Below are 27,986 nucleotides of genomic sequence, written 5' to 3'. Positions count from 1 at the left end.
ATACGCGTTCAGTCGGAGCGGAGCCAGGCCTTGCGCTTCTCCTCCTTTTTCTCCTTGCGCTTTTCGTTGTATTCCTTGAGCTGTTTTTTGGACAGCGTTTTTGCGCGGCGCTCTGCCTTGAGGCTGCGGCCGTCGTGGCTGTTTGCCGCGGCATCTACATCGAAGAAGGCGTACATTTGGCGCTTGCTCTTGTTCTCGTCGTTGTGGAGTTCGGGCCCTTGGCCGGCCTGCTGGAACTTGCCCGTGAAACGGTTAAACTGTGCAGTAGCCGAATAGTCAGCACCATACGGCATGCGCGCGGCAGCAGCGGCAGTCTCCTCTGCCTCTTCCTCCTCCTTGGACGCCTCCTTGGCGTAATCTGCATTGGGATCGTAGCTGCCATGGATCGCTGGGTTGTAGCCGCCCCACTTGCGCTTAGGAGGAGAACTAGTGCCAGGCGCGCCAGAGCTCGAGGCCACTGCGGGCGTGCTGCCAGGGTGGTTTCTGTCGAGTTGACGTATTAGGCTGGGAAAGACAAACGAAGACGATGATAGTTAGCAAACCTGTCATACGAGCCGTAGGTGTACGTGGTGGCATCCGGGACGCGGGGGTTCTCCCACTGCGAGACGCCCGTCTTGTGGTTGTAAAAGTACCAGGCACCGGCGCTGTAGTCCCATCTGCTCTCCCAGCCGTCGTCGTCGGCGGCGGGAGCGGGCTCGTCTGGGAGCGGCGGTGCGCCATCGTCATATGGCAGCGGGGCCTCGGTGCTCGACGTGTAGCTGCCCTCGCGGTTGGGCGCGACTACGTCTGCGGCCTCTGGGGTGGCGGAGCGGCCGTCGCCGGGCTGCGCGGGGGCGGGTGCCGCTGGTGATGGATTGCGCGCCTGGTCTTGGAGGGCGGGTTGGGGGGCCATAGCGGGGGTGGAATCTACACACTTTACACTGTTAATGAAACAACATCCGGAGGCATGCACGTGAACGGGACGAGAGCGCGGGTGAGAGGCGGATGACGGGGGTGGTGGTGGTTGCTGGAGGTTGCTTGTGGTTGATGTTGCGCCTGTGCCTGTCGACTCGGGGCGCGCCTGCACAGACTCGGGCGGGGCTTGGCGGGCAAGGCGCTAGTTGCGTAAGCAGACGGTAGCGTGTGCGTGCATGTGACGAGGCGTGGAGGCGTCTCTCCCACACGCACACACCCTCACACGCACCCACACACGCACCCACACACGCACCCACACACACCTACACCCCCCTCCCCCCTCACTGCTGCCCTGCCCTGCCCTGCCACTGCGGCCACGGCCACCGCTACGGCTGCTACATTACCCCAACCCAACCCCCAACACTGGCGCTGCTCACGCCCATGACTCGCAAGCCGCCTCGCTTCGGTGGGCGGTGCAGCTCAACGGCGATCCGCCTGTGCCTTGCGCTGCGGTCCTTGCCAGCACCCGCTCCTTCGCCGGAGGGCGCGGCGTGTCGTGTCAAAAATACACACGCAGCAATGGTAGTGCACTGTGGGCGGCGTCATGGCAGGCAGCGGGCCACGGCAGCCGTCGCTAGATCGACATTACAGTAGCTTCACCTGCGGCATCCGCGCGCATCGCCTAGGCTCGCTCACCCTCATGCTCATTTGCGCAGTGGCAGTGGCAGTGGCAGTGGCAGTGGCAGCGGCAGTCTGTGACAGCGTGCCATGAGGAGGGCCAAACCAAACCATGATGCAACTACATGCCGTCTCCGCCCCCTCCCCTTTGGCGAGCTCCAGCACCCGCGGCCGCTCGACGAAACCGCGCCAGAGGCCTTGAGCCGTTCGGCGCGGGCCAAGATGGCTTCATGCAAGCAAAGCCAGACACGCGTTAGGGGATCCGGGACGCCCAAGAATCGAGATGGGCTCCATCCGCCGCTCAACGGCTGCTGTGAGCTCATTCCGATTGGTTTCCACCGCCGCTTTAGCATGCCCACCACTGTCTCTCCCGGCTGACAGCAGCAACAAGGGGCCTCGGCGGCGGCGTCGTCGTCGTCGTCGTTGCGCTGCAATGGCCCCGTGCGTGCTGGCGATACAGGGCCGCCCGCCGGAAAATCTGTCCGCGTGGCTCTCTCCACAGGCACCGCCGACGAGACAGCAACAGCAACACCACAAGCAACTACTACAACAACATCACCACCGCCGCCAACATGGTCTCCAACATGGTCTCCAACAACAAAGACGGCCCCTCGGCCCTCTCCCGCCCGGCAGCCAGGGCGGCCCTCACGGTGGCTGCGCTCCTGAGCTACCTCAGGCCCTTGGCCCCAACCCACAAACCAAAGCTTATTGGACAGAAGCGCTCCAGAACCTAACGCCAGGTCCCAGAGTTTCGCGGCAGAATAGCGAGGCCATGTTCGCTGCATTCCGTTCCCACGCTGCATGATCTGCACAGGTCATTAGTGTTAGCAGTAGCTGCGGTTGGCCAGTGCCGGGTTGGTACGATCTGGGGCTCCCATCGCCCACGACTGCAGTAACGTGCATCCGTCTGCATCGCACCCAGCCGGCTGCCTGCCCTTGGACGGTATCGACTCGATATCTGCAGCCAATATCCCGGCTGGCTTGCCCGCTACCCTGCTTTGTCCTAGCATCCTCGGGTCTCAAACAGCAGAGAGCTCCATGACCATGTCCCTGGCGGTCCGTCACTGCACGCCACTGGGATGATAGCTGGCCTACTTTGAAGCCGCGGTCGCTTCCCTTCGGAACCTGTTCTTACCAGGGCGTCCTAGTAAGCTCGTTACTGGCCGAGCTCCTGTCCCGCTGTCGTCTGCCCACCTCCGCCTCTGCTACCCGGTATTATCGTATTTATTGCTATATTATCCTTTGCCTCGCGACTAGGCAGTCCAAGCATTGTCCGCCGTGTGCTCGGTGTCGATTGCGCTCGCAAGGCCTGTCTGCGCCGCATATCACAACCCCTGCGTCTGTAAGTCCTTCCCGTGTCGCCCCTACACACGCTTCTTGACCTGCACCGGTGCTTTGTGCGTCGGTTGCTGTCCATAAGAAGCAGGAGGAGCGGACCTCCATCTCCAGACGTCAGCCCTGCACGGACTGTTGATTCTTTGGTATATTTTGTTTTCTCAAACTGCAATAGCACGCTGCAAATATTCCGGTGCTGGCCCACACACACGCCGCAATTGCTGTCTTGTTCGCTGGCAACCTCCTCAACCTCGCCCCGACACCCCTGTCCGCCCGACCAGATGATTGTTAGCTGATGCCTTGTTTACATCAGTATCGCACACTGAAGCCGTGCCTGAATCCCTCGTCGACGACGACAGGCCGTCCATAGCTCCTGCTGTCCCGAAAAAAATACCTGAATGTGCTCCATCGAGAGAGTGCACCGTGGGAGTTATCCAGTTTCAAAAGCCGAACATCAACCCCCCACACATCTTCTACTATGCTTCTCAACATGAGTCGCCCGGCTAGCATACCATCACACTCAGGTCCTCCGCCCTCATACAACTCGTACCCGACGCATCATGCTTCAGCATCTCGACCCGAAATCGTTGCGCCTGGCCATCAGGTTCGTCCCTCAGAAGCCAGTAGCAACCAAAAACTACCCAGTCTTCGTACGCTCTTGGAGCCAGAGCTACTCGACAAGAAGGCTTCCGATCCGCCACCGAGCGCGGCGGGCGCTCAGCTCTCGCATCCACATGGCGGGAGATACGGGTCTTCCAGTCCGACATTGAAACGGCGGCATGAGTACGACAGCCATTTCCATGGTTACCCAGAGCATAATTCTCTACCCTCTCAGCCACCCTATCACCATCGTCAACCCTTCACAGCCGCAAATGCTACTCCATCCACCGCTTCATCGACATCCAGCTCTGGCTTCGGCGTCAGCCGCGGAGAGCTTCACTGCCGCGAAAGTTTTGTCCACCCTTCGCCACATGATCTGACTGGCAACGGACGTCGACAGCCCTCATTAGTGTCTGATTCTGCGGGCGCAGTCGTGGCCCAGGCAGCCCAGCAAGAACTAGGCTTCGATCCGAGTAGGCCTGTTAGAATGCGACGATTAGACGGTTCTTCACGCGCACCGATACAAGCCTCGCGATGCGTTGGCCAGCGCGACATACCGGGTGAAGGGCTTTGCTATGTCTACGAGGATGGCACTTACTGCCGAGCCATCATAGATGGCGAGGCAGTCAACCCCTCGTGGGGCATCACAAAGGCTGGGAAGCCTCGTAAGCGACTTGCACAAGCTTGCTTGACTTGCCGAGAAAAGAAGATCAAGTGCGAACCCGGATATCCCAAATGCCACCAATGCGCCAAATCCCAAAGGGTATGCAGAGGGTAAGTGGCTATTTCCGTCCATACATCTTCGTCGTCTTCCTGTTCGGGTGCTGCAGCGCATTGACTTGCACACTCGACTATTCATGCGTGAACCACTTTGTGACAAATGCTAACCGCCGCCAGTGGTATCAATCAGAGCAATACGTCTGGCGATATTTCTCCGTCGAGCTCCGCTCCGCTATATAAGCACCCGTCATCTGAACTGCTCAGCCCTGCAGTAGGTTCAGACAGAACAAAAACTCTGGGAGAACTACGAGATCAATCAAAACCTTTTGACGCTTGGAACACCGGAACGCCTTACAGACCAAGGAAAATTCGATCAACCACGATTGCGAACAAGAGAGACATGTCGGTGCATTCCTTCGACTCTGATTGGAGTGGCTCCGCAAACGACCAGCATATGGAGGACCCTGGACGCGGCTCGTACTCTGACCAGCTTGCGCTGCAATGGGAACAAGACCCTTTCGAAACCGACCCGAGGCTTACAATGGATCTGGTGGAACTCTATTTTCTCCATGCTGGCCGTGCAACGTACAGCATGTTTCCACGCCGGCCCTTTATGAGGTGGGTGGAAACAAACCGTGACAAGAATCAAGACCACCTGATGCTCCTCTATTCTATCCTGGCAATGGGCTCCATTTTCGCAACAGATCCGGAGAGACGAGCGCTGGGCAAAAGATTCGCTTCGGTTGCGTCCTATGCGGCAGAAAAGCGCTTCGGAAAATTTACCTTGCAGCTGTGTCAGACTCGGCTGTTGCTCGCGCTTCATTTATTCGCCAAAGGCAAATCACAGGAAGCCTGGGACTACTGTGGCGCCGCTCTACGCGCCGTCAGTGCCTTGAAACTAAATGCCGAAGACGGTGTCCAAGACCTTGCTGACAACAATGTCAATATGGATTACGGGTTCGACCGTCGGACGTTTGAAGAATGCTGCCGTCGTACCTTTTGGTCTGGACTGCTGATGGATGTAAGTTGCGACATCATCAAGGACCCTACACCCGTTGAATTGACCCCCCAACAGCGATACAACGGCTTCATCGGGGGAACCTTTTTCGTCCTTAATCCGGAGGATGCTTTTGTCCGGCTTCCATGCCCGGATAGCATGTATGAGACCTCGACTCCATGCGATGCCCCGTTCTTTGACGAGGAGCTTCTGAGCAACCGAGCGGCACCCAACCCCGCTATGGGTCACATGGCCCACTTGTGTGTGGTCTCAACACTGTGGGGAGAGGTACTGACCTTTACTGGTCGAGCTGCGCGGCGACCCGACACTGGATATGAACGACATTATGAAACGTTTTATGCAAAAATCTACGAGAAGTTGGACGCTTGGCACGCCCTGTTGCCCGAAAAACTGCGTTATACCCCCCAAAACCTCGACGCAAGTATCATTGAAGGATATGCAGGCACCTTCATATCGATCCATGCTCTGTACTCGGCAGCTGTTATTCGACTGAATCGCCACGTCCGCGTGCACGCATTGCCGACAGAAAAAATATGCCGAAACCTAAAACAGGCCCTCGGCATGGCATCCAGCTTTCTCTCCATGATGCACACGCTCGCCCTGGTAAATCGTCAGCAGCGTCTTCCGGCTTCCGTTGCATCAGAGTTCATGTTTTCGACTCCATTCCCCGGCTATGCGCTTATGCTGTCGGTTGACGTGCTCACGTCTGCCGGCCTTATCTCCGCACTGCCCAATTTGATCGAGACACTGAGTACTACTGTTTCGTGCATCGATGAGTTGGCAAGCTTTTGGGCATCGGCAAAGACGCAACAGAAAACAGTGTCGCATCGTGTCAAGCAACTAACGGAAATTGCTGCGCAGGATGGACAAAATGTCAGGAGTGGCAACTACGGCAACTTCTGGAGGATGAACAACAGTCTGCAGACATCTTTTGGAAGCGATGATTTGTTGTACAAGGCCGAGGAACAGTTATTGTTTGGCGTTGTTGGTCAGCTTGCGAGTTAATAATTGCTTTGCCGCAAACAGTCATGGTGTAACCGCCATGAATATGCGTTGTCTTAATGGCATTATCGGCAAGGTGGTTTTGTACTTGAATCGCCTGGAGGCTTTGGTTTTGGATATTCATGCACCATCACCTTTCTTCTTGTGTTCAATTTGAATACAAACAGCATGGGTTGGGGAATCTGTATACGCAAAACGGCAGCCCCGTACGCGTATCAGCCAGCAACGAACAACCATGATGCCGGTTTCACACAATTGTAATATCCGGCTATTCTCTACTTGTACAGTCATTACGCGCACTATTTAAGGACTCGTTTAGGCGTTTGCTATATCTGAGCATGGTCAGGAACCAACAGGGGTTTGTTATGTCTCAAGGGAATGAATAAGCAACGACTGGTAACGCTTGACGCCATTTCTCATTCACTTCGCAGTGGAATATTGAACAGTCTTAGTATGAGTATTACAATGAGAGAACAACTTGAAGCCTCTCAATAGAGCTGTCCTCTTGCGGCATCACTGGAACGTCGGATCATTCGGCAATGCACGTCCAAGCTGTCAATCATTACGTTCTTTGACATCAGCCACACGACGGCGAGCCTTTGGTCTGGGTCAAGCGCCAGTGCCCAAGCTTCTTGCACAGCAGCATGACCAAGTGCGCCTGCGGTGCCACATGGCACAGCACGTTTTGCTCTCGGATTGTTACACCACGGCTGATGGGGCACAAGTGAGTACCCGTACCTTGCGCGTGGGGTGGTACTGAGCATGCTGAGACTGCAATAAGCAACCCACGAAGCAAGGTTGAACCATGTGGGGTTCCGGCTCAGACCAGGAAACTGTGCGACCACAGACACTGATGAACGTGCACCACACCCTCGTTGAGTTCGTCCGCTTGGGGCCCAGTGCGTCAACAACATCAGTGCCAGTGCCAGTGCCAGTGCCAGCAGCGCCAGCAGCAGCCTACTGCCAAGGTATGCAGGATTCGTCAACACTCAGTGATTAGTATACGCATGATGAAAGAGCTAACGTCAGAGTCCAGTCAGGTAGGTGATCATGACGACATGGCTACCTGTTCAAGTACCGGTATGGCGCTCAGCACGTGCATGGCACCAGTGTGTGGCTTTGGAAATCATCATGTCTACCGGACGATCTCTGCGCCACGCGAATCAAGTACCGGCTGGCAAATCTGTGTTGAACACGCATTGCCATCCGGCCCGCGTCCCTCAAATCGCCTGCACGTCGATCCTGATAGAGGTGAAGAAAGGGGCTGACGACAAGTCCTCGGCAGCACATCACTTCCACATTCGATACCGTCCAGTCCGAGTGTTTTGACTTGCACTCACACGGACAACGCCGATAAGATAGCTCGACGGGCTCGGAACTAAACTAAAAGGCTTGGGACGGCACTGGCCTTGAGCGCGCATCATGGCACGTTACGCACAAAGGCCCCGAAGTGCACCCGATTCCCGGGAACATCACGATGGTACCCCATTGCTTTGCACCGCTACTAAACTCCTAATACGTAACGGAGCTTGCGTCCGTTGTTGGGCCGGGGGCGGCCACCAGATACGAGCTGGATAGCCCCTTGGAAACACACTTCACAAACGTTATCGCGGATTCATCTGATGGGCCTGTAAGCATTCACTGCAAACGGCACGGAAGTACCTGCTGCTGCCAGTGACTCCCAGAAAAGAAGGCACCAAGGCAACTAGGTGTACTGCTACTCAGTCAGCTTGACACCCTTGCTACCGCTACTACGCCACTGACCGTCGGCCACCGATTCGCCCTCCCACGCGACTATCGGCCAAGGCAGATGAGAAAAGCACACCGGGCGAAGCACAAGCAAGGTTTTGCTAAGCGAATGAAGGATCAAAGGTACCGAAGTTGTCAATGCGGCCCCCTTCTGTCCATTCTCCATTACCGATTTCACGTACTTTTTCCGGAGCCAGCCTCTAGCCCGCCACTGCCTACATCCCACTACCGAAAAATAACGCCAGTCCAACGTAACGCTTGCCGCTAAGGATCAAAAACAAAATACGAATTCCCCGCTACTGAACAAAACCTTCATCATTTACGCCTCATCCTATCACAGTTTTGGAATCCATTTTATTGGGCAGAGACAGCAAGCACTCGATAAACTTTGTTTCCTAGTTCGGCATCTCGGTATGTTCTCTGGCGAGTAGGACAATCGACCTGGTGAGTATTTGCTTGTTTGCTTTCGTCGCTTTTTCTTGTTTGCTTTCTTTCTGGCCTTGATGGCTCACACCGGAGAATTCCATGTTTTGCGCATGTAACCGTGTACCACGTATGTACCCATCTATTCGGTGGCAAACAGTGCCGAGTACCACACACCTCTCCCCATCCCCACCAACCCGAGCAGAAGCACGAGCATGAGCATCATGCCCTAGTGTAGAAAGGCTAATAAAACAACGTGTCTCTTACAGCCCTAGAAGGAAAAAGAAATATACCTGCAATTTAGTGTCTGTGTGTGACAAGTATCCCACGTTTCTGGGACCCACTTGTCCCTTTCCCTCCAACCCCCCCTTTTGCCTTCCACTCTCATTTCTCCTTTCTTTTCTTTTTCGCTCAACCGTATCCGCACATTGGCCGGGAATAGTATACCGTACACCTATAGCAATCACATCACATCGCATAGCATAGCACAGCACAGCACAGCACAGCAGCCACATTCGCTTGGCGTCCGCCTCCCCCAGAGCCCACCCCCCTCGCTTACACCCGTTTTCCTTCACTGGAGGCCTAGTATCACCGTAGTCGCTTTCATAGCGCGCGGCCGCGTGCGGCCGTGTGCTTGTATCTCCGCCAGGCCTCTCGCTCAGCCGGCATGTAGGTGTACTTAGCTGCCACTACCACTGCGAAATCGGACCGAGACAAGACGACTCAGTCTTACACTAGGTGCATCGCTCCATGGCATCAGAAGCAGGGATTTTCAGAAAAAATAAATAAATAAACGAACAATAAGAGGTAGAGGCGGATCAAGACGAAGAGGCGCCACTGGGTCCGGAGATACGCCACGAGGTAACGTGTGTTCTACAGGAGTCTAGGTCTCTCGGTCTCTGGGTCTAGGTCTTCGGTTTCTGGACTGCTTGTCTACTTGCCCTTGAATATACACTAAACCAACCAGCCAGTCAGTCAGCCAGTCAGCCAGCTAACCAACCAGCCCACGAACTACCCTAAGCGAAGGGAAGTCACAAGCTGACTAGTTAGTCCGGTCGTTCGTGGGAGAAGCGGAGAGGCGAAAAAACAAGGGGAAACACGCAAGCGGGAGGGGTACTTATTGCGGTAGTATGTGCGAACCATGGCGTTGACGGATATCCGTAGTGCCATTCGTAGTGTATGCTTGACTGACAGAAATACCAACAACCCGAAATGTCGTTTACACAGTTTGACTAGTGAAGCAAAGCGAAGCGAGAAAAAAACGAGGCGAAAACAAATCAAGAAACACACACAGACCGCTAGCTAGATAGGTAAAGGCAAGGTAGTCCAAGACAAGTAAGCAACATACAGCGGAATTCCCCCCCTCCCCCTGCGAAACTCTGTACATGTATACGAAAGGATAGGCTTAGGCGTACGTACATAGACGAGCACATACCTTATTTTTTGTCTTTCGTATTGTAGACGCATTACTCGCTTCGTGGAATGAATCGCTAGTCGCACTGCTTTGGTACTAGCTTGAGCTTTGTGGGACTTGGAGTGATATGCTGCATTGTTTGCTTGCATAACTTAGCAGGACTTGTCAGTGGTGGCGGCTGCGTCTTATGTCTTGTGTAATGTAATGTAATGTAACGTGAATTTGCTTAGACAGGTAGGTAGGTTAGGTTAGGTTAGGTTAGGTTAGGTGTTGTGTGTACGCTGAAAAGGAGGAAATGTTGGGGTCTTGGAGAAGGTAGGTAGGTAGGTAGGTAGGTAAGTGAATGAGACGGAGGAAAAAGAGAAGGGAGAATGCTAGGTTGATAGTTTGATGCGTTACATGTCTTTGTTTTTCTTATTGTAGAGATGACTCAGTTTGTTAGGATTAAATATGTAAGATTGTGAGAATCTGTGTATATGGGGTGTAGTTGAGGTTGTAGAATCTAAAATTCTCTCTCTCTCTCTCTCTCTCTCTCTCTGTGTGTGTGTGTGCGTTAGACTTAGCACGTATTCCACAGAATCTGGACGTTGTGGTTGAGATTTAGGTCCAAATATACTTAGGCTTCAAGTGAATTCTGTCCAGGCAAAGATAACTATGTAAACAGAATTAAACCAACACACTTCTCTTTCCTCCTGCGAAGCTTTTGCCCAGCTGCCCGCATTCAACCCAAACATGTCTGCTATTTGCACGTTAGAGGAAAACCCCGTTTCACGTATTTCTCCCTCTTTCTCTCTCTCTCTTAGTCTAGACAGGTAATACGTTGATAGGTACTACTGCTACGATATAAACATGGTGTAGCATTCCTAGTATCTCTCTTTTTGATTATTTGAACAGCTGGATACATTCAAAACACAGCTCACCTTTTTTTTCTAGAAGTCTGCTGTCACTGTCAAATACCCATCAAAAAAACACTTTCTGAATAGTCCATCTCTACTATTTGTGAACCTGGCGGGTGATACGAGCCTGTTCAACTTTGTCGATTTATCTTTATCTTTTATTGAAAGTGATACACAGTTTTGATTCGTGTGGAAAGAGAAAAAAAAACCCCCCCCATAGTCCATCTCCGCCTTGTATCAATTCCCTGCACTTACGTCCTCCCCTTCTATTCCTCCACTCAACCCTTTCCCCACCAAAAGAAAAGAGAGCGCTTTTAATATACCCAAGATCTATCCATCCATCGATTCAAAACACTCATCCTTCCCACCTACTCCCCTACCATCTATCCACCCCTTTCCAAACCAACCCACACCCACATATCCCTCAAACCAAAGCACACAAATACAGCACCCATACAAATGCAACAGGAGGCGATAAGGGAGCCCGATCAACTTTATCAATGTAATTTATCAGAATTGATAACCAGACTTGATTCGCGAAAAAGTAGGGAATCATATAAATGAATATGCCACTATACACAGTACCCATTGCCCATTGCCCATTACCCCAATATCCACCACTAACCCCCCTCTTATTTCCAACAGCATTATTCCCATATGAAGCCGAAAAAAAATGCATGTAACCAGGTCTTTTACTCATACGATACGATATGAGAAGCAAATTAGTCCATCAAGCTAGATAGATAGATGTATGCAGTACATAGTATGAACATCACGATGAATACCAATAAGCAGTATAATAGCGACCAAGATATGGCGGGACAGGACAAGACATGGCGTGACAAAGCACAAGCAGCGGCATTAGAATCGAGTATAGGTTAGATCCGAAGTAGACATGCTTCGTGAAGGAAAAAAAGACCCCCCCCCCCTTCCATTTTGTGGTAAATTTTTTTTCCCTCTCTCTGCTCGCATTGTGCAAGTCCGCAGGGTTGACATGTTGGAATGGCTTGGGAGAACACATGATTTCTCTTGATGCATTACTTGATCAAGTTTCATATGCAGGTTCACTGATATATGCGTTAGAACGTTGAAATGACTTGGTAGAACAAGTATTCTCTCTCTCTCTCTCTCCGAATTCATTACTTTTATCAAGTTTCACATCCAAGTTTCACTGATACACATCAAGTGGCACAGATAAAGACGGACGGCAAAGAAGAAGAGAAAAAAAACAAGCCATCATGTTCATCCAGACTACAGATTGTTATCCGCCTTGAACTTGTCCCAGGCCTCATTGAGCGTTGCAAAGACAGCTGCACTAATCATCTTCTGCTCGGTGGTTGCGTCTTGAGAAATCTAGTCATTCATGGGTTAGCATATCTGGTTCACTGACTCCTCGCTACTAGTAAAAACATACCTTGTCGGGATGCACCTTGGCAATGGCCTTCATGTAGATAATCTTGACCTTGTTTGGCATGACCAGATCACCCATGTTGACCTTCTTCCAGCCTGCATCTTCCCAGAGTACCTTGTCCAGACTACCAAGCAAGGCTCGCAAATTGTCCGCCTTTGTACCTTTCCATGCAATGAGTTTGGCATCGACTTGGTCTGTAAGAGCAAACTTCTCGTCGTCTGCACGTTCTGCAGCGGCGTTGGCGGCTTTCATACGTTTGACGGCTTCCGAGTCGGCTGTAGAAGCACCGCCGAGGTCCGACATTGCAGATGGTTTAGGAGCTGCAGGCTTGCGAGCTGGAGGTGGGCGACTCGCTGCCGCAGGTTTATTGCTGCTGCCATTTGCGGCCTTCTCACAGCGATTACGACCTGAAATGGCAACGGCACCACCCACGCCGTTTTGGACAGCTTCTTTCCATACCACGTGTGCTTCGGCCCACTTCTCCATGCTCTCAAGAGCTTCTGCCTTGCGCATAAGTGCTTTGCCATAAAATTCCTTCATGTCCTTTTCGCCTTCTGCACCGCCCGTAGCAATCTTCTCGCCTTCACCTTTGGATGCTCCAATAATGGCCAATGCGGCGTCTGCATCAGAAATGGCTGCTTTCGGGTCGCCGACCTTGATGTTTGTAATTGCGCGGTTGCACAGCACGATGATAGTCACGGGATGTGACTGTGGAAGGGGAGTAAGCGCAGACGAGTAGGCATCGTGGGCAGCCGAGTAGTCTCCACGCTTGAACGCTTCTGATCCTTTCTGCCGGTCAGCCGAAGATGAAGTGAGAGCCAAAGACGAGACTTGAGGGATCTGTCGTGGGGGAGCTTTGGGTCTAGGCGGTGTTGGTGTGCGTGCCGGAGGTCGGCTTGTTGCGTTTGAGGTTGCTTTGAAAAAGGGGTTATTGGATTGTGGCGATGTTGGTTGGCGTGAAGCCTGCGCCGGCGGTGCAGGCTCTGAAGAGAAAAGATCGACTTGCTGTTCCGGTTGAGGGGTGGCCTTTTTTCGACGTGCCGGGCTTACATATGCCTGAGGACTTTGTTCTTCTACCTCTTGACGAGTCAATCGGGCTGCGGGTCGCTTGTCCACTTTGGGGGCTTGTTGTCGTTGAGATGGTGATTGAGAAGACATGCGGTCAGGGTAGCCGCTTCGATCAGCCTCTTGCTCTCGCCTTTGTCGAACTGGCAGCGGCTCCGCGTGTTGGCGCATTTCGTTCGTCCGAGAAGACCTGGTGGGGCGACCACCAGCTTCCAGCATCATAGCCTCGTCCGTAGCGGCCTGATCAGTTCTTTGCTGTCTACCTGAGCGAGGGGCGGCTTCTGCTGCCTGGGCATCACGCATCCATTTCGGCATGTTGGGATCACTCTCTTGCTGAAAGTCGGCCATGGCCTTTTGCACTTGCTTGCGGCCCGTCTTCCAGAGAGAATTTGCAGACTTGAATAGGTTGTTGCCAATTTCCGAAGCCATTTGCGTAACATCCTTCTCTTGACCGTAACCATCTTGCCTGCGCGAACTAGACCGACTTCGGCCTCCATCATCTTGCATCCAAGCTGGCCTGGATCCACCTGCGCGAGGCTCTCTCGACGATGCCCGCCCGCTGTGCCTGCTACTTTCTCGTCTTGATGAATCGTCAAAATCATCGTGTTCGTGACGTGATCGATCGCGGCTCTGTGATTGTGTGTGTTGCTTCGCCTCCGCATGTGCCTGGTTCAGCAACCAGCCTACCGCACCCTGTACGTCTAGACCAGACTCTGTAGTAGCCAATGCAATTGCAGACTTTTCTGCCGGAAAACCCATGTCCACCAATTCGGCGACGGCCTTGTCGTGCGCGTTCTGGGGGCCTGGCGAAGGACGGCGGCTGGTTTCTGACGTTGTCTCGCGGGCTGCCAGCTTAGGCTCCTCCTTGTGCTGAAACTCCGAGACGGGTTTACCCAGCAGGCCTAGTATATCGTCGTCGTCGTTGGTATCGTTTGCCGGAGGTGGGTGTGCAGGCGAAGCCGATTTTTGGGCCATTTGCTTGAGACCAAACACGTCGTCATCGTCGTCCAGGAGCGCATTGTTGCTGACAGCGGGTGGCGGCAAGGGGGTGTTGCCTCGAGAAACGTTGGCACTGTATGCAGGCGTGCTCCGACCGCTGGTTTGCGAAGGGACGGGGAAATGACTTGACGCGTCTACAGGAGCAGCCGAGTTGAAGGCTGCTAACAAATCAGCTTCGTCGGGCGAGGGTGGCTCAGGCCGCCTCAAGCTGGTGTCCAAGCCGGCGAATGGCTTGTTGATGGTTTGTGATAATCGTTGGTTGGTGAAGGGGTTGTTTGACAGGCGCGGGGCAGCAGTTATTGCAGGCCCTTGTGTGCTGTTCCCTCCCAACGTATCCCAATGCTTGGAATCGGCGCCTCCAAACGCAGTCTCCCATTGCTTTTGTTTTTCAGCTTCCTGTCTCGCCTTCTCGGCTTGTATCTGCTTCTGTCGTTCCTGTAGCGAAAGGTTGTTGGTTGAGTCTTTGGGCTTGTTAGAGGACACGAGACTCGCGAAGCTGTCGCCGGCGGGGGTTGCTGGCTTCGAGAGGGCTTTGAGGGGCTGGTTGCCACTGAGGCTTGCGCCCAGGCCGGAGGGCTGTGCAGAAAGCGTCGAGAGGGGGGTTGATCTGCCAGAGAGCTGGGGCGTGGGGCTTTGGCGGAACGGTGGGAGGGCGGCGGGGGTGCTGGCGGTGGCGGGCTTTTTGGCGGGCTGGGACCAGTCGAGGCCGGCTAAATCATCCATTGCGATGGTGTGGTTGTTGTTACAGACGTGTCAGGGAATGTGCATCGAAATCAAAAAAGTCATATCATGGTTGCGGGCGGGGTGCATTACACGTCAAGCTGGGGGAGAGTTGAGCAGCGGGCACATGGGCGGGCGGGCGCGCTTGCTCGCTTCGCGCCACAGGTACCGCCGGGGCACGTGACACATGCAGGGTCCTCGGTAGTGTTGCAGCCCAAAGTCAATTGGACGGCAAAAGCAACCACGGCGATGCATTCTACGTTGCAACCGGAGCCGCATGGGGTGCAGCAGTGCTTTTCGGAGCAGGTGTTTGGCTGGGGAGCGTTGCATTGGTGTGCAAAAATAAGATGAAGAACAGCAGAGACGATCATGGCGGCCCCTGTGCGCACAAGTATACGTGGCTCAAGGGCTCCAAAAGCTTCCCTGCGGTCGGGGGCACAAGGGCCAGAAAGACGTTGCACGTGAAGGCGTGGGAGATGTTGCACAGCCGGGGTTGCATCAAGCGGGTCCCAGAGGCAGGGCGGAATGCATGGGAGCGAGCAGTCCTCCCGAGCTTTGCACCGCGCGATGGAAAGTGGAGTGCAGGGTCGACGAGTGTGAGACAAGCGGCAGGTCGAACGCACGAATGGCACGAGCAAGCCTGGGACCACGGCTGTCAGGTTAAGATTTGGTCAGTGTAAGCATAAGCCTGCGTCGAACCGCGACCGCGGAGATGGGGACCGCAGCACGTCCTGGCGTGAACGGACTGTCCCGACTGCAAGGCCCCTGAGCGAGCCTTTTGCAAGGCTTCCCTCGCCCAGCAGCGCCAGCGGCGAATCGAATCGACGTGATTCGGCTGCCGTGGGCGTGTCGTCTGACTCAGGCCGAAAGACAGGCAGATGACCATTACTCGGAGGCGGCACTGTATCCGGCCCCGCGCGCGGCTAGTGGGCTGGCCGAGGTGAAGGGGAGTGGGCGTGGGCGTGGGCGTGGGAGCAGCAGAGGGTCGCGGTGGCGGGCGGGTGGGCGGGCTGCTGTGGGCAGAGGGTGCTGGTGCGGTGCCCGGTGTGTGTTTGCGAGCGTGGCTGTGTTGGGCACCACGACGACGAGGGCGGCGGCGGGCACGGCTTGACCGTGGCATCGAGGCGTCTTATTAGGCTGATCATAACAGGCAGCTCGAGCCTTGACGGGACGAGGACAGACCACACTGGGCGCTCAGATAATATGGCGGATTTGCCGAGCCGCGAACCCGCGGCCACGGTAGCAGAGTCGTGGTTCCCGCGTCTCCCCGATGTAAGTGATGGGATAATGAGTCAGGGGGGCGCAGGGCAGGCCGACACAGTGTAATGCGGGCGCTGTCAGTTGTGTGGCAGCGTACAGAAGCCGAAGGTTTGGCGAGCAGGTGCTAGTCGTCGGGCGTCGTCGTGGTAGGCGTCGTCGTGGTAGGCGTCGTCGTGGTAGGCGTCGTCGTGGCAGGCGTCTGGCGGGCGGGCATGCACGTGTACAGCGGCCGTCGAGCATGTGTGTGGAGGATATGTACATACATAGCCAGGTACCTGTGTGCGTGCAGGCCGTGGCTAGCCCAAAGGGGGCCAGGACCGATGCCGTGTGTTGCTTTACCGCTTCGAGCAAGGAGCAGGCGTGTGTCCCGCAGAGACTTCGGCGGTACTGGAGGAAGAGGCACCGTGGAGCGAACGGTACATGGGCCAGGCACGAACGCCGTACTAGGCCGCAAGCGGAACAAATTGGGTGGAGCGCAAGCACAGCATAGCACAGCAGCGCAGCGAGGCGGCCGGGCGTGGACTGGCGGCGGTGGTGGTGGTGGTGGTGGTGGGCGTGGGAGCGGGCGTCGTGGGCGTGGTGTCGTTGTCGTTGGCGGCGGCGGCGGTGGGAATTGTCATGATGATGGATGGGGATAGTGTGATTGCCATACTATGCCTATGACTATGACTATGACTACGACCACTACCACGACCACGACTACTACTACTACCACCACCACACTACCGTCCTGCGACCACGACACGACTACCCCGACGGCTACTCGTAGCGCCCATGTCGCGCAGCAGTAGTCCGCGTCGGGTGTAGGGCACAGGCACCGTTCGGTAGAGTTGCAAGCCGTACCTGGCCCGCCTGGTCGCAACATGCTCGAGGGTTTATTGCGGCCCTGCTAGCGCCGTCGCTGGTGCCGTCTTGTCGACACGGAAGAGCCAGGGGGGCCTCCTCCCCCGACGGCACCGCCTATGCTGCCGCTCCAAATACATTATTGTTCAATTCACCACCAGGAGGCGACGCGTCGCGACGCTCCAGACTCGCCACGCCTATTTGGAGTCGTCAAACCCCCTCCTCGCCCACCGCCCGCCCGCCCGCCCGACCGCCTCTGCCTCGCCCACCCCGCCGCCCACGCCCGCGACTGCTGGCTGCTCGACGCCCTCGACAGCGGACCTCGCGCAGCCCACTCCCCCCTCCCCCCCCCTCCAAACCCCCAACCCCCAAGCCCCTCCAAGCCCGCGTGAGGATCCCCTTGCGCTTTAAGCTCCACCACAGCAGTCGCTTCCGGTTTCTTCGTCCAGGGATCTCCCCGTAACGGTCCCGCCCAGCCAACAAGCGCGGCGATCGCCGTCTTTGGAGCAACCTCGAACACACCTCGACGGCCTTTCCTACTACTCTCCCCCAGCAATCCTCGCCAGGTCCACTCCTCCGCCCGCCCGCCTTTTTTTGTGTTTTATTTTTTGAGTTTTGCCTTGCCCACGATGCGTCTCTTTGGCCGCAAGGGCTCCAAGCCCCAGGTTTCGCCCAGTGGCAGCCACCCAAACAGTTCGAATGGCTCGTTGCGCTCCCCTGGCCCCACGCCAAACGGCTCTCGCCCGACCAGCTTTCCAGACGTGCCTCTGCCCAAGGCGCCCGATCCATCGCTCGACCCCGCCGGCTACCTGCGCAGCATCTATGCGGTGCGCGACCGCTCCAAGCTGGTGCTGGAAAAGGCAAAGAAGAACCAGCGCGTTCCGTTGATATTGCGCAAGCCCGCGCTCTTGATCCTCGGGCTTCAGGGTCAAGACGCCTACGTCGATGAAGAGACCACCGTTTCGATATTCCGGCAGTCCCGTCAGCAGCTCGGCGCCGGCAAAGTGGACGTGAAGCAGCTTGGTCATGGGCACCATGAGCGAATAGGCCAGCCATTGCGTGAGCTTGTGCAGCGGAACAATGTTTTCCCAGGGGTGGGTTGGATGCGACGGCATGACCGAACAGGGCCAAGCGTCGCCCATGGGCACGCCGTCAATCTGGGTTCTCGACGGGGGCCAGATGGGGGTCAGGCTGTCCATGAGCATGTTCCAAAAGGTGGGGAGAGGGATAATGGGAACCGACGATGCTTGTGTGGTGGGGTGGGAGAGGAGGTAGTCTGACCATGTTAGTGCAAGCATCAGCCGACGGGACTAAATACGCATACCGAGCATGTTTCCGGGGCGGGCCTCGAGGCCAAAGACCTCTTGGTTCTGCAGCGCTTCTCCGAGGCGGAGGAGCAGACTGGTGCGACCCTCGAGGCCGTCAATTGGGTTCGACGACGTCACTTGCAGACCACGCGCTACTGTGGCGACGTCCAGCTTCTTCAGCCCCGCACTGTCCACTTGGAAGGGCTCTCTGGGGTCGCTGCTGAAGGTGCCGGCCTTGAACATCTCCAGGCTGGCCACGGCGAGGCCCTCGCTGCGGCGGTAGATTCTGCCCGACTCCTTGCTCTTGTACTGCCACTTGGTGCCGGCGCCAGCGTCGAGCAGGACGGAAACGAGGAACAGGTCGAGCAGGCGGCGCGTGCGCTCCTGGTTGTCGACGGTCGAGGGCCACGAGGCCATGAGCTGGTCAATTCGCGGGCGGCCGCCAACGTCAAAGTGTTGCCATCTGCCGTGGGGCGGGATTGCGGCGTAGTCGGGGGCATAGTCGCGCTGGACAGGGGGGGGCCGAGAGTTAGAGCAGCGTCTCGACGAGCGGTTTGGGGGGGGGGGGGGCGCAGGCAGTCTCACCTTGATTATGGACACGACAAAGCTAGCGACGTCTCCAAACTTGGTCATGTCGACGGTGAAGTGCTTGAGCAACAAACAGGACAGCCGAGCATGGAAGTAGTGCCCATGTTCACGGCCGACGACGATGTCATTGTCGAGTGGCGCGCCGTCACGGTGGGACTGCTGGACGAGCTGCTGGAACAAGTGAACAAGTTGTTGCGCTTGAATGGGCCGGACAAGCTGACCCTGGCCCAGATGCTCGAAGCGGGGAGCTGGAAGGTAAGTTCTCGCGCGACACCACAAAAACCAACCGAGGACACTGCTGACTCGACATAACAGGGAGGTCGAGAAATTGCCGAAGTGTCGCGGCCCAACACTAAAGAACCGCCGATCATGATCCTCTCGGACGGCACTGTTTTCTAAGATACCCCTTTCTTCAATTGTTCCGCTTTTTTCTTTTCCTTCACTTCTTTTACATACGGACCGCGTGCAGCGGAAGCGCGCTCCCGATCCCGAGTGAGAGTCCCTCGCCCACGCCGCGATCTGGACCTTCTAATTATGGCCCAGTGCATGGGATTTCATGATACACGATCTTGACGGTCGCATTTGGTGGCACAGATTTTTTTTTGTTCATATGTTCTGCTTGGCCGCGTCAGCCACATGTACATCTTGTTGCTATTTACACACTCCCCCGCAGTCGGAACTGCCCATTCCCTATGTTGTAATGCTTGGAGAGGTACCAAGGGGGCTATTTGGGAATCTAAAAAAATTTGACCAATTCGCCGGGGAGTCAAGCCGGCCTATTGAAGGGCGGGACGTTGCAATTGTGCAATTTGCAATTAGCAATCTGATTTGATTTGCAATCCATGCGACGTTGATTCATCAGCACCGTACGCGGTGCTTGGGAGATGCCGGCCCCGCGCTTGCATGTGACTGGCCTCTGGCTGCTCTGGCCGCTGTTGCCGTTGTGCTATTAATACAAGGATACCCTTTATAGGTCCCCACGTGTGTGTGTGCATGTATGTGTGTGCATGCACATGTGTGTGTGTGTGGGCGTGCTGAAGATCGTGGAGAACGGAAGTGCCCCACCACCGCCAAGCAGAGGAGGGTAGGTGCTGCCACGGCAGCGTGCAGAGGTCGCGTCAAAGCTCCACGCCTCCCCCTCGTCCATTGCTGTTTGCGATACGTCATCTTCATCCCCAGACAACCAGCAACCACCCTAACCATCCGCATTCCCGCCAGCGACGTGACGCGGCTCTCGCCTTTGCTTGTCTAGCTGTGCCCACCCCTGCGCCCAATTAGCTCGCGCATCGCCCCAGCATCATCAACCCTCTCCACGCCCACGATGAATTCGGCCAAGCGCCAGAAGCAGCGCAAGGTGCTGCTCATGGGCAAGAGCGGCGCCGGCAAGTCGTCAATGAGGAGCATCGTCTTCAGCAACTATGTCGCCAAGGACGTGCGTAGACTGGGCGCGACCATCGACGTCGAGCACAGCAACATCAAGTTCATGGGCAACCTGATGCTCAACCTCTGGGATTGCGGAGGGTGAGCGCACCACCAGACGGCATGCCCAGCTGAGCCGAGCTGACCGGGCGCAGTCAAGATGGCTTCGTCGAAAACTACCTCAACCAGTCTAGGAACCACGTCTTTGGATCGGTCGCCGTTCTCATCTTTGTCTTCGATATCGAATCCCGCGAGTTTGCCGCCGACGTCGTCTCCTACTCAAATATCATCCGCGCCCTCCACGAATGCAGTCCCAGCGCCAAGGTCTTTTGCCTCATACACAAGATGGATCTCGTGCAAGCGCGCCTGCGCCAGGCCATGTTCGACGAGCGCGCCGAGTACATCCGGGAGGCGAGCGAGGGCTTCAAGGATACGGTCGAGTTCTTTGCGACAAGTATTTGGGACCAGAGCTTGTACAAAGCCTGGACCAAGATCATTTACTACTTGATACCAAATGCCGGCACCATTGAGGCTTTGCTCGAGCAACTTGCCGAGGTGATTGATGCAAGGGAATTGATATTGTACGAGCGGACAACATGTCTTACTGTAGCGCATGTCACGAGACACACCGAGGAGGGCAATCCCTTTACCGACCGATTCGAACGCATCTCGAGCATCCTCAAGACACACAAGCAAAGCATGGCGTATGTAGCCTTCCTATCCTGCGGCCGCCCTTTGAATCCTACTAACCTGTCGCCGCAGAAAACACACCAACATCCCGGCTGGCAGTGCAAATTTTGCCGAGATGCAAATCAAAACCGGTCGCTTCATGTTCTTTATCACTCGCCTTACCGAAAACACCAACCTCGCCGTTGCAATACCGCCCTCTGAACAAGTCTTTAATGCCGCACGCGTGAACATTTTCCAAGTACGACCGAAATTCGCCGAGCTGGACATTGCGGCCAAGCCCCGTCCACCAATCCAGCAGGCGTTTGCTGGATCCGCAGATACCATGGGAGATGTTTCAGAGAGAGCCAAGGGAAGAGATACGGCCATGCATGGCTCTGCCAACTAGGAGGTGCAGGTTTATTATGACAATTCCAAGAGGATTGATTGATCAAAAGGCGTCATGACATCAAGTGGGAAACAGCAGTTGCCGCGAGTTAAAGGGAGCCGGTGGAATGAAGAAGTTGCCAAGGCCAAGAAGTTTCTGCAAGACTACGCTTCACTGGGAATGTGAGCGATTTGGAGGAACAAGGTGCGTACACGATACTTGGCTTTGTTGATCAAACGAGGCTGTAGGACATGTAGACATTCAAGTGGAAAAGGCACCATGTCCGATTTGGTGTTTTCCGCGAGGTCTGTAACAAGCGCGCTAGCACAGCGAGTGCGCCAGAGAGTCATTGAAATCATTCGTAAACCCAGCACTAGGGTACTTTTGCGACGGAGCAACGAAGAATCAGGAGTTAGCGCAAGGGGCAGTCTGGACCCAGAGACGGATGCAGCCGATACGAGAAAAAAACACAGCTCGGAGTTGCCGAATGCTGGGCGCCATGACGACAAGACATGCATGTATGTAGATGGAAAACAAGATCAACAAGCAAGCAGCTAGCCCGCCAGCCAGCCGACCCTTTTTTTCAGCCCTGCAATTAGATAAGCCTTCACGCAGGATATCCCGATATACAATCACAGCAAATGTAGAACAAAACAACTATGCAGGTTCAAAAAGCACGCCAACGCTGTATATTTCCACACTTGCCCGCGTATAGCGCGCGCACGCGTAATCTAATCCCAGTCTATATGACCAACCGCCGTCACCAGCAGCATCGCTCCCTCCCTTCCCCCGGCCATGCACTCCCCTCGCCAGCCAAGAAACCAGGGAGTCAAAAAAAAGCCACATGCACAGCAACCGGGAAAGGATAGGCTGCAGGTGTGGATTGCAGGGTACGTATGTAGCAAATGGTCTCGACCGTTGCCCTTCCCCCCCCCCTTCGACCTTACTTACCCCTCCCTTGCCCATGAACAAGTGCAAGGTCAAAAACACACCAACCAAAAACAAAGCTAAGCTAAGCTAAGCTGATCCAAGAACCCTTGCTGCACATCCCGCGGCCTCCCCTCCTTCTCTTCCATCATGCTCAAGCTCTAGCTTAAGACTCTAGCTCTAGCTCTAGCTCAAGCGCCTCCCCCCCCCCTTCCCCCCGCCCGCTCCAATCCTAGGGCGCACATGCGCTGCATACGCGCTGCTGCTGCTGCTGCTAGTATTACTTACTTGCTGTTGGCTGCCCGCCGAACAAACTCAGTTGGGAAAATGGCATGTTTATGGTCATGACCATGAGACATGAGACATGGGGATCAGTACTGTAAGTACAGGACATGGGGGCAATATTCGACTCGCCGTGCTGGGATAACGTCGGGTGTGTATGTACATACGTACGTACGTACGTAAGTAAAAGTCCAAGGGGTTTTTTTTTCTAGCTAGGGCCGCTGGAATAAGTATATTGTGTGTATGTCTCTCTGTGTGTGTGTGTGTGCGTGTAATGTAGGGTAGGGGTAGGGATACAGGGGGAGGGGGATATGCGAAATGCGGGGGTTGGGTGGGTAGAAAGGCAAATATGGAGAGACATGGGGCGATATGGGGAGATGGAGTTGTGCGCGAGAGGGTTTTTTTTATTACACTTAGCCCTGTCTCTCTCTTTTTTTTTTCTCTCTTTCTTTCTTTCTTTCTTTCTTTCTTTCTTTCTTTCTTTCTTTCTTAATGGTGGGCGGTTAGGTTGAGGTGGGACGGGGGAGTGTGGAAGTTTATTCATGTCTGTCTGTGTGTATGTATGTATGCATGTATGTATGTATGTATGGAGGTCCTTTTTGTGTACGTCTTTTGTTGATTTATCTGGGCTTCTTGCGCGTGGTTTCGTTTGCATGCGCGGGGAGGAAGGGAAGGGAAGGCTTATTAGCAACGGGTGTTGGATGGGTATACTTTTTTTCTTCTTCTTCTTTTCTTTCCTGTCGTTTGGCATGGCATGCTATGTCTTGCATACTATTATATACATTGCGTACCTGCTTCCCTGCCTAACATGGCTATACGTTTTCTTCAGCGAGTGGAGAGAAGCACAGAGTACATACAATATGAAGGTTTTACTAGTTTCTGTGGCTTGCACTATGATCTGACGTACCAGTCAAGGTTACAGTTACCGCCCGTTTTCTCCCCTTTGTCGTGTGTCGGTGTACGCAGGCGGATGGGCTGATGGGGGCTGGTGTGGTGTGGGCTGATTCTGACTCTTGCTTCCGACTTGCTTGCATGCTCCACTAAGTAAGTACCTAGTTTGTCCTCCCCCCCCCTCCCCCCCGGCAAGCAAGAAAAATCATACGCGAGTGGTTTTGCATGCATCTTTGTTTGAAGTTGTGCTATAGCTCGTAACTCTTTTTTTTTACTTTCACAATGACTCTGTGCCCCGTGTTGGGCTGGGACTGCTTCTTGGCCTTTGCAGGGCCCCCGTTCGTGTTGCTGCTGCTGCTGTGTGGTGGTTGTGTGGCCCGATTGCACGAGGATTCCAAGATCGGTGGTGAGAAGGGCCAAGGCGCGCGTAATATCAGGTCTTGGGTTACATTCTGTCCCATGAGCGTTAGCGAGTAGCATTACATACACTTACTTTCTCCGTTTACGTAGGGATTTCTTTGTTTTGGGAAGAGCTTGGCTCAGCTGTCAAGTCGCCGACATTTCGAGACGACCAGGTTGTTACGTTTGGGACCCAGTTGTTACATTTCGTGAGCAACAAGTACTCGCGCGCAGTCTCTCGATACCTTGACGAAGCCCAAATTATCCGGACACGGTGGGTTTTCGTGTGACTGCAGCTTGGCTAAGAAGGACAAGGCTCAAAAGACCGTTGGCCAAGGCATACCCACGCAGCACAAAAGTGAGCGCCGAGGCGCCTTCTCCACCTTAGACATAGAAGCCACCGACGTTCACCACGGCTGGGCATGTATGTGTATGCATCCTGCGCAGCCCTGTCCGTCTTTTGACTGTACCATTGGCCATTTGCAGCCTGCCGCATGATCCAAGGGCAAAACAATGAGTGAATTGTCAACCAACTTGCATCGGGGCGAGGGGAGGGGGAAGGGCGACAAGGCAGCTGTTTGACAAGCAGTGAAGGTGCAGATTTTCAACCCTTGTGACACCCGAGTATCAAGGCCTGCGCTTGGTCATTGCTGGCAATGCTCTCACTCGTGCCCCCTCTTCTCCACGTATTAAGCACAACGCCGCCCCCGCGGGACTGGACTTTGCAACTGTAACCAAAAGCTCGATTGTCGCACGTCCATTATGGCGGAACCTGACAAGGAGATTAAGATTGAGTAGGTGTTTTCCTATCTTATCAAGATAAGCTCCGTCTTTTATACTAATGTTTCTTGTAGGCCTGTCGTTGACGAGCACCGCGAGCGCAAAGCTTCCATCTTCGACGATGAGCAGAAGCGCCGGGAGAGCGTCGCACGCCTCACTGCCAACGTCGAGGGCGAGTAAGTGGTCGATTGATCAATTGATTCCGTGTCGTGCTCATACCATTAGGATTCGCAACCCGCTTGTCGATATATCCAAGGAGCAGCTTCTAGCCAATGTCCATGACTTTGCCAAGGAGCACCAATTGGAAGACGTAGAGCCGCTTCTTGTCAAGGGCGCGCTCGTCGCGCAGTCTCCTGCTCTGTTTGAAGAGCTGGAAGAGCTCGACGAGAACGATCGCAGCACGCTCCGCGAAGAGATTACCCATCGGTTCAAGCTACCCCGAACACTATACTTCACCATTATTCTCAACTCGATTGCAGCAGCGATTCAGGGCTGGGACCAGACGGGATCCAATGGCGCAAACTTGACCTTTGGCCAGGCTCTCGGTATCCCAGACTCTGGACCACAGTGCGAACAGGCCGGGACCTGCGAGAAGAATGCCTGGATCATTGGCTTTATCAATGCGTGTCCGTACATTGCCATTGCCGTCTTTTGCGCTTGGATTTCGGGTGAGCACTACCAAAACACAACTTTGTCTTTTTTCTTCGTACTGACTAGCAAGATCCCGTCAACGATTTGTGCGGCCGTCGTGGTACCATCTTCATTGCTGCCATCTTCTCGCTCCTGGCTCCTTTTGGAATGGGCCTGAGCCAGACATGGGGCCAGCTCGCAGTCTGTCGTGTGCTACTAGGCTTCGGCATGGGTCTGAAGGAAGTTACTGTCCCTGTCTTCTCGGCCGAAAATGTCCCCGCTAGCGTTCGAGGCGGTCTCGTAATGTCCTGGCAGGTATGTTGACATCGAAGAACAAAAGAAGACTTGACTGATGTCTATACTACCAGATATGGACGGCTTTTGGTATCTTTCTCGGTACCGTGGCTAACCTAGCTGTCATGGTAAGTCTCTTCCGACATCAACTGATCGGATGATTGCTGATGTGCACAGAACACGGGAAACATATCCTGGCGTCTGCAATTCGGCTCTGCCTTCATCCCCGCGGTACCCCTCGTAATCGGCATCTGGTTTGTCCCCGAGAGCCCTCGGTGGCTGATGAAGAAGCGCAAGTACGCAAAGGCGTATCGATCCTTCCTTCGTTTACGAAACACGCCTCTCCAGGCTGCGCACGATCTCTACTACACACACTGCTTGCTGGAGCAGGAGGAAGTCGTGATTCGCGAGGCGGGCATCAATCCCAAGTCCAACTTCTTCACGCGCTTCATCGAGCTCTTCACCATCCCGCGTGTCCGCCGTGCCACGCAGGCCTCTGGAATCGTCATGATTGCGCAACAAATGTGCGGAATTAACATAATAGCGTTTTACTCGGGCACTATCTTCGCTGAAGGCGGTGCTTCGCTCAAGGAAGCTCTGATTGCATCGTTCGGATTCGGTCTCGTCAACTTCACCTTTGCATGGCCGGCCGTGTGGACGATCGATACCTTTGGGCGCCGGGGACTGCTTCTGTTCACATTTCCCAATATGTTCTGGTCCCTGCTTGCAGCGGGCATGTGCTACTATATCCCTCGGGACAGCTCGGCACATCTGGGTCTAATTGCCTTTTTTGTCTACCTCTTCGGCGCCTTTTACAGCCCCGGCATGGGACCCGTTCCGTTCACGTACTCGGCTGAGGTATTCCCGCTATCTCATCGCGAGGTCGGCATGGCGTGGGCAGTTGCAACGAATAATTGGTGGGCGGCTGTATTGGCGCTTACGTTGCCGAGGATGCTCAAGGTGATGAAGCCTCAGGGTGTTTTCGGCTTCTATGCTGGACTCAATGTGGTGGCTCTCATCATAATGTAAGTCAACCACATATACTTGGCGGGTGCGCGGATCACTAACACCCGATTAGTTTCCTCTGGCTCCCAGAGACCAAGCAGCGCACGCTCGAAGAACTCGATTACATCTTTGGCGTTCCTACTCGCAAGCATATGAAGTACCAGGCTGTGCAGAATCTCCCATGGTGGTTCAAGACGTACGTCCTGCGCCGCAAGGGGCTGTCTAAGCCTCAGCTGTACAAGTTTGCAGATGAGCGCCCGCAGGTCAGCGTCACAGCTCAGATGAGCTATGCGTGGAACACTTATATTCTTCGGAAGAAGGGCCTAGCTAAGCCGGATGCATACGTCAAGGCGGCCCCTCGCGGTGAGAAGCAGGTGTGATTGCTGCTCGAGTCTTTGATTCGACGTGGTAATGTATGCTTGGTGTAGCATTGATCTGAGGTTATGAGCAGCCATGATGGGTTCATGAAGGTATTGGTAATGTAAGGAGTTGGGGGACAGGTACAAGGTCGTTCTTCTGCGATATACCCTCTGCTGGCTGGGGTTAGCATACTACTTTCTCTAATACTCTCTAATGATGACGGCATCTCTAGCGTTTCGACCGAGACATGTATTTTCGCTGTGACTACGTTACTTCCAGCTCTATGAAGCTTGCGCCAGTCACCAAGTCACCATTCAACAAGTACCTTCTGGCGAAACAGCACTTTAACGCAATACCTCCCCCGGCCATGCCATTCGTGTAGATACTCGACAAGAGAAACACCACACATCCTCAAGCAAACCACATAGCAAGGAGAGAGAGAAAAAAAAAACCCTTACTTACACTGACTAACACATCATAACCCTCCAACAGCTCTATAACCCAAACACCAAAAAAAAAAGAAACAGCGCCGAACCCCGGAATCAAACCTGCCGCTATCGCCCTCCCTCTCCCTCTCTCTCACATGCGCGCTCGGATGTCCAAGACGCGCAAACCCAGCAACCTGCCCATCTAAGTAATTGCCTCGGGGGGATGGCGCAGTGGTGGAGCGCCTGGAAAATTTTCTGCTGTCTCACGTCAGCAAAGATCGAAGGTTCGAATCCTTCTCCCCTCACAACCATATTTATGGTCCACCCACATGAGAGAGTTACTCATTAAACTACCTATTCGACTGAGAGAGTTACTCGTTAAAACTTGAGAGGAAGACTCATTTAAAGTGAAAGATCTGAGAGAGTTACTCACTAAAAAACTACTAGGCTACGAGCCTCACCTTCATTTAGATAACCCCCTACATTGTACCTACTCAATTTGTACCTAGATTAAATTCTAGCCTACGTAGTTACTTGCAGGCCTTAAGCCTGCACGTCTTATATAGCCCTTTGGGCTGAGAAAGGACGTTAAACT

General features: G+C 54.4%; 7 protein-coding genes and 1 non-coding gene across 8 annotated transcripts; 5 read left to right on the top strand and 3 right to left on the bottom strand.

The window, feature by feature from the left end:
- Positions 1 to 8: 8 nt before the first annotated feature.
- Positions 9 to 2,375, bottom strand: SETTUDRAFT_33199 (uncharacterized protein; the record flags this gene model as incomplete). Its single annotated transcript, XM_008029922.1, has 5 exons — positions 9 to 483; positions 543 to 1,096; positions 1,332 to 1,484; positions 1,591 to 1,693; positions 1,738 to 2,375. 5 exons carry the CDS (start codon positions 2,373 to 2,375, stop codon positions 9 to 11), a joined length of 1,923 nt encoding a protein of 640 aa, XP_008028113.1.
- Positions 2,376 to 3,397: 1,022 nt separating this feature from the next.
- Positions 3,398 to 6,250, top strand: SETTUDRAFT_155481 (uncharacterized protein; the record flags this gene model as incomplete). The annotated part of the gene is made up of 2 exons (XM_008030368.1): positions 3,398 to 4,281; positions 4,405 to 6,250. 2 exons carry the CDS (start codon positions 3,398 to 3,400, stop codon positions 6,248 to 6,250), a joined length of 2,730 nt encoding a protein of 909 aa, XP_008028559.1.
- Positions 6,251 to 11,960: 5,710 nt separating this feature from the next.
- Positions 11,961 to 14,927, bottom strand: SETTUDRAFT_42870 (uncharacterized protein; the record flags this gene model as incomplete). The annotated part of the gene is made up of 2 exons (XM_008029978.1): positions 11,961 to 12,082; positions 12,144 to 14,927. 2 exons carry the CDS (start codon positions 14,925 to 14,927, stop codon positions 11,981 to 11,983), a joined length of 2,886 nt encoding a protein of 961 aa, XP_008028169.1. The 3' UTR covers positions 11,961 to 11,980.
- A 2,701-nt stretch (positions 14,928 to 17,628) lies between these two features.
- Positions 17,629 to 18,967, bottom strand: SETTUDRAFT_21551 (uncharacterized protein; the record flags this gene model as incomplete). Its single annotated transcript, XM_008029837.1, has 4 exons — positions 17,629 to 17,778; positions 17,837 to 18,303; positions 18,352 to 18,841; positions 18,920 to 18,967. The coding sequence occupies 4 exons, from the start codon at positions 18,965 to 18,967 to the stop codon at positions 17,629 to 17,631; spliced, it is 1,155 nt and encodes a 384-aa protein (XP_008028028.1).
- Positions 18,968 to 19,009: 42 nt separating this feature from the next.
- SETTUDRAFT_21550 (uncharacterized protein) lies at positions 19,010 to 19,321 on the top strand (the record flags this gene model as incomplete). Its single annotated transcript, XM_008029836.1, has 2 exons — positions 19,010 to 19,177; positions 19,238 to 19,321. 2 exons carry the CDS (start codon positions 19,010 to 19,012, stop codon positions 19,319 to 19,321), a joined length of 252 nt encoding a protein of 83 aa, XP_008028027.1.
- Positions 19,322 to 20,243: 922 nt separating this feature from the next.
- Positions 20,244 to 21,416, top strand: SETTUDRAFT_21549 (uncharacterized protein; the record flags this gene model as incomplete). Its single annotated transcript, XM_008029835.1, has 3 exons — positions 20,244 to 20,443; positions 20,497 to 21,045; positions 21,104 to 21,416. 3 exons carry the CDS (start codon positions 20,244 to 20,246, stop codon positions 21,414 to 21,416), a joined length of 1,062 nt encoding a protein of 353 aa, XP_008028026.1.
- A 3,240-nt stretch (positions 21,417 to 24,656) lies between these two features.
- Positions 24,657 to 26,983, top strand: SETTUDRAFT_21548 (uncharacterized protein; the record flags this gene model as incomplete). Its single annotated transcript, XM_008029834.1, has 7 exons — positions 24,657 to 24,688; positions 24,749 to 24,850; positions 24,900 to 25,342; positions 25,396 to 25,619; positions 25,673 to 25,726; positions 25,776 to 26,623; positions 26,677 to 26,983. The coding sequence occupies 7 exons, from the start codon at positions 24,657 to 24,659 to the stop codon at positions 26,981 to 26,983; spliced, it is 2,010 nt and encodes a 669-aa protein (XP_008028025.1).
- Positions 26,984 to 27,608: 625 nt separating this feature from the next.
- SETTUDRAFT_t42 lies at positions 27,609 to 27,696 on the top strand. Its single transcript has one exon. It is a non-coding gene; the product is annotated as a tRNA-OTHER (tRNA).
- Positions 27,697 to 27,986: the final 290 nt, after the last annotated feature.

The sequence above is a fragment of the Exserohilum turcica genome (genome assembly GCF_000359705.1).
Source record: "Exserohilum turcica Et28A unplaced genomic scaffold SETTUscaffold_4, whole genome shotgun sequence".
Taxonomy (NCBI): Eukaryota; Fungi; Ascomycota; class Dothideomycetes; order Pleosporales; family Pleosporaceae; genus Exserohilum; species Exserohilum turcicum.
The sequence above is the reverse complement of the archived record's forward strand: the minus strand, read 5'-3'. Positions and strand labels throughout refer to the sequence as shown.